We start from the raw sequence: 9,819 nt of genomic DNA on the forward strand, positions 1-9,819 counted from the left end.
GTCAAAATACTCAGAATAGATTCCTACTCAATCCTGTTTTGCCAAGGCTTAACATCCACTTCTAGAGCTGGTAAAACTAATTTTCTAACTTCACCCTAGAGTCCTTTAAAAAATTGTATCGGCTAGATGTAGACAAAATTGTTTCTTTCACGTTTTTTTCTTAAATTACTGTCTTACCTGGCTCGTTCACCACTGGTTTTTGCTGAATAATTAATGATCGATCACATTCCTTTACGTGTTTGTATTTAGGAAAACTTTGAACGTAGACCCGACAATATCTCGAGATTACACTATTCGGTGAAATCAGAAAATCAACTGACCATTCGAGGAAATGGTGATCATCAGTATATTCAACCTTCTTGCTGCAGGAAGTGCATAAATGAGCAGTTTTTTTATATAAAACCAAAATAAGGAAGACAGGTAAGCAAGCAACAACAGATACATATAACCGGACCAAAAGATTTACAAAGCTCAGCTGTTACAGCGATAAGGAATTTGCAAGACAAATTGGGTATCTGGACTTATATACGAGAAGGCACATGAAACTTCTCAGAACCCATAAAAGAATTGAAAAGAACTCAGTTATCATAAACGAAAGCGACCAATAAGCCTGCACTGCTCTGGAAGCATAGAAGAAATTACTTGTCCATTGAGTGCAAAAAGCTCACCATCAATACCGCATCCATTGTGATTGTGCTTCCCAGGCTTTATCCTCACGGACTTTACCTACAACAAATTACCAGGATGCACAATTTTTAACAGATACAGATGCTCAAATTACCAGGATAAAATAACAGCCAGATATGCTGACAAGGACATTATTCTAAGATACCCTATACGTACATAGTTCAAAACTAATCACAAATGTAAATTATAATAATCTTCCGAGAAGGAAGACAAAAGATTGGAATATATACACACGCACACACAGAGAATTACATCATTAGGTGGTTTTACTAGTGTGTAATCATCAGAATATATTAGCGTGAAAATGCAAATATTTCAACAGTGTCCACAGAGAAAACACGGAGTAAAACAACTACAAATGCAAATACCTTGACATATTCAACATATGGCAGTGAAAGATGTCGACCCATTTGTAGAAGTAAGAAAAATCTCAACAGCCTCAATCTACCACTCCCATGAACCAAGAGCAAATCTAGTGTGCTATCATCGTGCTCAGCTTTGGGAGCAACCACCTGAGAGCTCTGAACTGTTCTACATGCATGGTTACAAACCAGAATGCCAAGAAATCGTCCCTTTGACACAACCCATTTGTCCCCAAAACGAGGCACAACCTCCTTTGTAGATCCCATTACCGTGTCATCTGATGGTCCTGGCAATTCAATTGGGTTTTCCACATCCCAATTAGGATCAGCATCCCATTTTGGTTCAGCGTCCCAGATAGGACCAGGATCGGACAGTGTTGATGATATATCCTCTCTATCATTCGTTGCAGTATTGCCCCATCGAGTGGTATCAAGTGTTGTGGTCAATCCAGTCCATCCTTTATCATTCCTTGACTTAGATCTGGTTCTTGGCCAGTTTGGAGTTGTTGATAGAGGCAGCTGAGGATGGATAACTTCTGGCTCTGCTGTTACATTGCCCCTTCCAGATGATAGGCGTTTAGACTTTGGATCTAAACCACGCACCAATTCAGAAGGTTCCGTGCTAGCATGGGTACTACTACAGGTATCCAGGTCCCCACCAGATATACGACTTGGAGTCATTATTGAGTCAATACTTGAAAGACTAGATGCTCTGGGCATTCCATCCTTATTTGATCTGCTCATGATGTCAGTACACAGATCTGACATGTCAACTGCTTCCTTTTCACCTGAAATCTTTCCTTCTCTCTCAGTTTTCAAAGCTGGAAGATATTCAACTTCATAGCTGTAGCGTGGTAAGCACAGGAACTTGAAGAATCCAGCAACAAAATACCGCAGTGGACCAAAGCGCTTCTGATATTTTTCAGAAAGTTCCAACACTGAAATGTGAAAAATACATAAGACACTTTTTAAATTTGAACCTTAATATTTGTATCACCACATCGATCAACTGCATTCATGTTTAAATTCTAAATAAAGGTTCTATTTTTCCTTAGCACCATCCCATTAATTGCCAAAAGTTACTAAAGAAAAAGGACTTTAACTAAAAAGTTTATTTATATAAAAGAACCATTCAAGAGCCTTCACTTAGAATGGTTGGTTCTTAAGATGGTATTAAGTGGTCGAGAATTAAATCATTGGCAGAACCATTTTTCTAAAATTTGAATTTCAACACCTAGTGAGGTGTGCCTGTGCATTGTTTACGCTTCAAGGCAAAAAGGCTCTTGTATGGGGAAGCATGTTAGAGATAAAAGTTTATGACATGGTTGGTTGTTGACAATAAAATCAACATTAAGGCCAATTATGGCCAAAAATTCCCAATCCATACATGGTCTTCAAAATATAGAGCTAAGAACTAAAATTCGGCTGCTCAAAAAATGTAGCAACAAAACAAACAAAGGAAAGAACAATGTAATAAAAGCAAACGATTTCCCTCATTTATCCGATAATTTCTCCCATAGTAATAACTAAGAATGTATACATTGTGTTAGATATCTTAAATTATTAGATATCTTATATTTATCTTTTATCTTCCGTTACTTTTTAGTTACCTATCTGCTGTTACTTTGTTATTATTCTTTAGTTTGCATTTTGGGTTTAGTCCATATTTCCTTCATTATAAACAAAGTACCCTATGTGTATTTCTACACAAGGAAGATCAGTCTCATGTATAGTTTTCACTGTATTCAACACACTGCATTGACTTACCATCACTAACAAAACCATAATATGAGACTGTTAATCCATAGTGAATTGTACTAGTCTGAATCCATTCAACAGCAAAGACATCAGTAGCAGTAAGACCCCCCTGAAACAAGAAACAGAATTTATAAAGTATTAAATAAGAGTAAGATTTCTAGAAATCTACACAACTGCCGACATGGAAAACTGAATTGACATATAGCCAATAAATGTCCAACTATTTAACCAAAGGAAAGGGAAAAATTGGTCGGCATTTAATTCGTTCTCTGCACACCTCATGTTTAAAATTCCTCTTATATAGGTTGTAGGAGAAGAATGTAACCCCCTCCTCACTCGCACATAGAGTCATTTCCATTTTATGGGGATGAAATGTACTTATTTTTGCTTTCCTTTCTAACTATGACTAGACTATATGGTATAAACAGATGCTAAAATGGATAAATCAGAAACTGAATACTGGCAATGAATGAGTGAACAGATTTATCAATGCCTAATCAAATGAATACCCATACACAAAGAATATGGTCAACTTATATCAACAACATGGATATGAACCAATGTTATCGATGTCTGATCCTAACTATATAAGTTATTAATTACATACCCATCACTTACTCGAAGAGAAAAAAATGAAAGAATGCTACCTTTACAATTGCCATTGCTGCAGAAATCGGATCTCTGACTCCAAGAACAGTCCATACCAGTGAATTATCAGAACCAGCCGGTATGATTCCAATAGGTATAGATATTCCTTCCTTTTGATTGTCTCTACTAAGGAGACCATTAAGAACCTACAAACCAACAACGTCATATAACTTGCCCATCATTAATGATGTTTGTATGTGTGTGAAAAGAACAGTACTCCTACAAAAAGCACAACCTTTAATATCCTTGTTCAAAAGATGATGGGGTATAAAATACGCCATATTTTGTGCCAATATACAGCGCCTTAATGATTTGAAACAATTTATATAAATTATGAGGGACAGATAAGATTCCAATGAAAGGAACTATTCTTTATTTATAGTGAAGGTATACACGTTACACAATGATTGAATATTGATATTCAATACAGATATCACAATAGGATACCCTTCTTTCTTGTATATTCTAACTGATGTTCTCCATTGGATGATTCTAAGTCTGCTGATTGGGACAAAATCAAGGGTAGGAAAGCAGGTACAAATGAGGCTATGATTTTTTACCCCATTTTCTAAATAATAATATCTTCTTATCGAAGGAGGAAAGGAAAATTTTGGTGATTATCTCTCTGATCACTGATTTGAAAAAACAATGTGACTAACCTCAATCCTATCAAGTAGAGACAGCTTTATGAATTAAAAATGGGCACTGGGATTTTATGAAGACCAAATTTTTTATTTACACATTTAAAGCAAAGCTTTCTAAATGAGGTCTTCATTGATGACCTCCTAAATGACCAAACCACCTTAGGTGAGTTTTTTGTATCATCATATATTCAATAAACTCTTACCTCTCCCAAAAAAAGTTGTTATTCTATTCATGATCCTGTTTTTTCTTCAGATATTCACTTTGGCAAGAAACTAAAATCTCTTCCACTCTTACTTGACTTAACTACTTACTCTCAAATAAATAAAGGAGACTGAAGAGTTTAGATTTTTCTGTGTAAACTTGTCACTCCTTTTTCTGATTTCAAACTTGTTTATTGAAAAATTTGCAAGGTTATATCATTTTAACAATCCCCAATGTGATGACTGACAGAATGTAATTTACTCCATCAAAAAACATTCTAGGATCAACATTTAATACTTAAGCACTAGTAGTGCGTACCCTTCTCTTCGGTAAGAAAGAGAAATTCTTGGGGAGAAAAAGAATAAAGGAAGAAACAAGATAAAAACCTATTATGAAGCTTGAGACAAACTTTTTACAATGGAAGGTAGATTATTCCACAGTGGTCTCTTTGCATAGCAAACCTTCTATCACTATATGTATATGCAAAAGAGAGTATGAAGGAAATAAATGCTCAAGAGGCCATGGGACGTATTATGATCACATCTGATCTAACTACCAGCAAGGCAGAGTAGTGGAAGAGCATGCAAATTCTGGTTGGATCACATCTTGGATATGAGAGGAAAAAGTGTGGGGGAATATAAACAATCAGTGGAGCATTTGGAGCAATATGCTTGAATTCATGGATTGTAATTGGTTTTCTTTCTATTCTACATTAGTTTTAATACTAGTATACATGTATTAGACACCGCTGTTCTGGTGTCAGTTGAAAAGAAGATGTACACATCAGTCTCGGTGTTCCGTGTATGAACTAATCCACTTCCTACCAAAACAACTAATAACTCCACTACCCTCTTATTGTGATGATGAAAAAAGCCTTGAACCACTGGAATTTACACAAAAAGATATCCATTTTTTTTCAATTAGTCCTAGATAGCTTATGATCCAGCACAGAACAAATGAAAGGCTTACCTCATTGATTATTCCATCACCACCAACACAGATAATTCCTGGAAGAAACGCCAGAGAAGTGGTATAAATGAAGAAACATTTAGAAAGTAACAAAACAATACTCACCACATGTATAGACTAAAGAACAAAGATTTTACCATCAGGGCAAGTGCTGATGTCCACACTTGATGCAAGATTTCTAGCATGACCCGCACATGTTGTTTTAACCACCTCCAATCTAAACCCAGCAAGCTGTCACGGTACATGCCGTAGATACATGTAAAAAAGTCACATAATGCATTCGTGTATCCTTCTTATTGCATGTTATATGTAAAATAGTACAAGTACTTAACTATAATAGTTGAAATGTTGAAATCAAAGACAGATTTGACATAATATTAATAAAAATAGTAGTAATAACATCAAAGAGCAATGTGTTGACAGACAATGAGAAACTAGACATAATATAGAAATTACTATAATTACCAATCTTGCACAATGTCCTGCTGTTTTACACAGTAAACATCTCTAATTTCATGGCCAAATTTGAAACCCTAAAATACAATATGCACAGTACCACAAGGATGAAAATAATAATATATGCAGGACATGGAATCCAAGAAAGAATGTAGCATACCTTGAATATCGGTTCCACAATGCCATGGAAAACTTTACTTGAACGACCCCGACCCGATCGTGGGTTTAAAATTACAAGCATCTTAGGTGGAGTTTTACATCTAAAGAGCAATTCTGGAGGGGTGTCTGATTGAAATAACTCTGAGGATGCCTGCTTCTTTGAAGACGATAAAGGGTGAGGAAGACAATTCACGAAACACTGTTGATCTGCACATCCACCAACCCATTGCAGTGCTTCTTCTATGCTAGAAGCTACAAAGCGAAAGTCCTTGCGACTTCGTTGAGATTTTATGAAACAAGAAAGCCCACATGAAGCTTTTTTAAATGGGTACGAGTGCACTGTGAAATGTCTGAGACCAGCATTATAAGAAACCTGTTTAGAACATGGACTAAAACCAATTAGAACTTTTTTTTCCTAGCACCTACCACAGAAGTATTGAACCATCCATCTGACATAGGAGTAAATGCATTACCGAGATAACATCATCAAGGTGCAGCACTTGGGAGCCCCAAGCCAAGGCCTTGCTTGTTAGTTTGGCATCTACAGCATCTTGGTTGGTAACGTCAGAAGTTTGTTGAGCATCCGCATTATTATTTGTAGAAATTTTTCTCTTATCCAAAACAAGTTTTCCAGAGAAAACGACGTATCCTAACAAATCAGACTTCTCATCTCCTCCTCCACCTGCTCCAATGTCAATCCTATGCTCGAAATTCTCGCTGGTGTCCTGATCATCCGGACGAAGGGTAGTGGGGACACTGGACTTCCTGGAAGCCTTCACTTTGGCACGTTTTTCGGGGAAGACGACAGGAGAGGAGTGCTCCCCCGTTGCTATCTGGGAACACAGTCCCAAGCGTCTCAGAGATTGCTGAGGTGAGGACAGCCTTAGTGCCGATGATATCTTATTATTAGTATTAGTGCTGTTATTAGTACTACCAGTAGAATTCCGGTGCATATCTCTCATACTACCATCAATCACAGAAACACGCAAGGAGGAGAACCGAACATGCGCAAACGCATGACGCAAGGGCTGAGCCACCTTCTGTACGGGCAAAATTCCCGATTCCGGTGACAGATTAGAGATTAGGGTTTTTATACGGCACTCTGCAGCTCAGATCGCGAATCAACGAGTGGATCTGTAAGCAATGAAATTGGTACGTGTGATCCGAAGCATCAGTGAAATTGTCTATCGTAAGCTCTCTTTTTCTTAGTTGGATAGTCCGTTAGAGTTAGGTGATATGAACTAAATCTACAGAGAAGAAAAACAGGGGTGGGTGAAGGAGGCACGGAACAGGTAGAGAGAGGGAGAGAGAGAAAGAGTAACAAACCAGTGATTGAGTGGCAGAGGCCGGATTCGAAGGCAGAAGCTTGAATTGAAGGGTTGAACTGTGTGTGTCTCCGATGGACGCTCGCTCGGGCGCAACTTCAACCTCAACGCCACTTTCCTTTGCCGTCATCCGAGTGTGTCGTGAGTTGTGACAACATTTTTTTTAATACTAAACTATTCAGTCTCAAACAAACACAACACCTGCCACTGTAACAGCTCAAACTCAATAGCACCGATCTGATCCTCTGTTACTCCAACTTCATTTCATTACACCTAATGGAATCAAATTATTCCATCCAATCACTTTAATCAATATTCCATCCTCCGTTTACTTTCCATCACTACTCACATTATATTTATATCAATTACTATTCCAAAATTCCTTCTTTTTATTTCTAGACTAGATATTATCACTTTCACTCAAAATTTAAACCTTACTTGCTTTACAATATATTAACCTTTTTTTCATTCGGAATTCAAAATAAGCACGATTTAAACCAACTTTTTTTAGAGAATTAATATCTTTATAAACTTAAATTGTCTTGTATATATTGCTAATTAGTCTCTCAAATAAAATTTATTTTCTAAATTTTTAATTTTAATTAATTAATTTAGCAAGGAGATTTCATTCGTTTTCTTTTGGTTTAACCCTTCGTAAGATTTTTTTTTTCTGAAAATTTTAAATAGGTCTCTTACTTTTTTTTTGTTTTAATTGAGTCTTTATTTTTGCAAAATTGTTCTAATTAGAGTCTTAATGTTAAATTGGACTCACGCAGTTAGATTGTTGATGTGACATGCTGATGGTATTTTTTTCAATGACGTAGCTTAGTTATTTTGTTAATTAAATTATTCTCACGTGTATATTACCATTTTTAATTAAAGATATTGGGAGAAAATTGAATTAAAATCAGACCAATTTCTTCGAATTAAAGATTGCGGAAAAGAGAGTCAAACTTCGTTCTTTGAATTAGGGTTCCTTGGGATGAAATTTGGAATCAATTGCAGATGACCCGTTCATGTTCGCGATTGGGGTTTCGCATCTCTCACAATTCTCAGAAGGGGGTTTCTCTCGTGGTCTCTCGTTCTTCTTTTGGTTGTAGGCTATGCGAATGGAGGAGAGGGACGTGTTTAGAGCTTCCATGGCACGATGAAGACGAAGGTGGCTCGCAAGTTAGGATTTCTCGATTTGGTTTGTTGATTTTGGACTTCGTGATTTAGGTCTAAAGAAGATGATGAAATGTGATTCTGCGATTCTGGTTTTGTTTTCGGGTTCCTACTGGTTTCTTGTAGGTTTTGTTGGCTTATGAAGGCGCAATTTCTCCGACTAAGGCAAGGCTTTCTGGAAATTTGGGTTGCGATGTTGGTTCAATGGAGAAGATGAAGATTTATGCGATTTAGGATTTCTTCGAATTAGGATTTTTGTTTTCTGAGTTTTGAGATTATGGGTTTGCAAGTCTTCATGGAGGCGCAATCTTGGAGCAATAGTTGCATGAATGTGGATTAGGGATGGTGATGTGCGATTTTGTGGTGACTAGTAGTGGTGATTTTGGTAGCTTGTAGTAGTGTGAGGCTTGCGATGAAGACGAACTAGTGTTGCATGGTTTCTTTTCGCAGTTTTTAATTCGAAGAAAGTCCTAAGTTTAATTAAAAAATTTATCAATTTCTTTAATTAAAGATTATTAATATACACGTCAGAATCACCAAAACGAAATAACTGCCTACGTCAATTAAAAATTGCACCATCAGCATGTCACGTCAACATCACTCTAACAGTGCTGGCCCAATTTAACGGCAGAGCTTTAATTGGAGCAATTTTGCAAAACTGATAATCCATTTGACACGAAAAAAAAAAAGAAGTACTCAGCCAAAAAAAGGATCTGGTGAAGATTAAACTTTTCCATTTTTTTTCTATTAAGTCTTGTTAATGAATTTCTCAAAATATATTTTAAGAATTGTTTCGTGAGTGGAGGAAAATATTAAAGTCCAACTATTCGTCTTCCAATTCTTCACATATAAATCCAAGTCTTTTTCGGTCTGTCGAGTCCCTTGTACATCAAGGATGACACCTACAGAAAATACTCCAATGTCAAAGTCAGATTAATTTAGGCATAAAGCAATGAATGTTGTAATTAATGTGTAGCTCACTTCCTTACTACAAACCACTATTTAAAGATTTTGTCATGGTTTTTTTTTATTAAAACTAGTCTAATTATGCCCAAACATGACTAATCTTGATTTAACCTTTAAGTGAAATGGTTTTGGAGTTTATCTTCTTTAGTTTGGTTTAGACTGCCTCGTTTGGTGAATGGTCATCTGATTTGTTGTTTGGCTGTATAGTTTGTTGTCTAACTGTCCAGTTTGGTGATTGACCATTCAATAAATTGGTTGATTGTCTAGGTTGGTGACTTATCATCAAGTTTGTTGGTTGACCATTCGAGTTGGTGACTTTTCGTTCGATCTGTTGTTAATTGTCGTTTGGTCCATTGGTTGACCATAATGACTTGTATTATATTCTATTGGTTGATCATCCAAATTGACTGTTCGGGGTTGATTATTTGTCGTCTGGTGTATTGGTCAACGAGCTAGAAACGATAGATGCCATTGTAGCG

The 9,819-nt window shown here is 36.5% G+C and overlaps 1 protein-coding gene across 2 annotated transcripts; it reads right to left on the bottom strand.

Moving 5' to 3' along the window:
• Positions 1-421: 421 nt before the first annotated feature.
• LCBK1 (long-chain base (LCB) kinase 1) lies at positions 422-7,546 on the bottom strand. 2 transcript variants are annotated; one of them, XM_047326490.2, is made up of 9 exons: positions 7,212-7,546; positions 6,359-7,019; positions 5,887-6,258; positions 5,408-5,501; positions 5,271-5,308; positions 3,455-3,601; positions 2,817-2,916; positions 1,056-1,987; positions 422-726 (listed from the first exon to the last, which is right to left on the bottom strand). In XM_047326490.2, exons 2-9 carry the CDS (start codon positions 6,845-6,847, stop codon positions 586-588), a joined length of 2,313 nt encoding a protein of 770 aa, XP_047182446.1. In that variant the 5' UTR covers positions 6,848-7,019; positions 7,212-7,546; the 3' UTR covers positions 422-585. The 2 variants fall into 2 exon arrangements, with proteins under 2 accessions (XP_047182446.1, XP_047182445.1); XM_047326489.2 differs by having other exon boundaries at positions 6,359-7,132.
• Positions 7,547-9,819: the final 2,273 nt, after the last annotated feature.

The sequence above is a fragment of the Vigna umbellata genome, chromosome 4 (genome assembly GCF_029865625.1).
Source record: "Vigna umbellata cultivar VRB3 chromosome 4, Vumbellata_1.0, whole genome shotgun sequence".
Taxonomy (NCBI): domain Eukaryota; kingdom Viridiplantae; phylum Streptophyta; class Magnoliopsida; order Fabales; family Fabaceae; genus Vigna; species Vigna umbellata.

What these genes read in the sequence shown, in the direction of transcription:
- LCBK1 (XM_047326490.2), bottom strand. Translation starts at nt 6,847, where the DNA reads ATGAGAGATATGCACCGGAATTCTACTGGTAGTACTAATAACAGCACT. An exon ending in GTGATGGAATAATCAATGAG is followed by an intron (nt 3,602 to 5,270) that starts GTAAGCCTTTCA and finishes GTTGGTTTGTAG; the next exon opens with GTTCTTAATGGTCTCCTTAG. An exon ending in CATATGTTGAATATGTCAAG is followed by an intron (nt 727 to 1,055) that starts GTATTTGCATTT and finishes AATTTGTTGTAG; the next exon opens with GTAAAGTCCGTGAGGATAAA.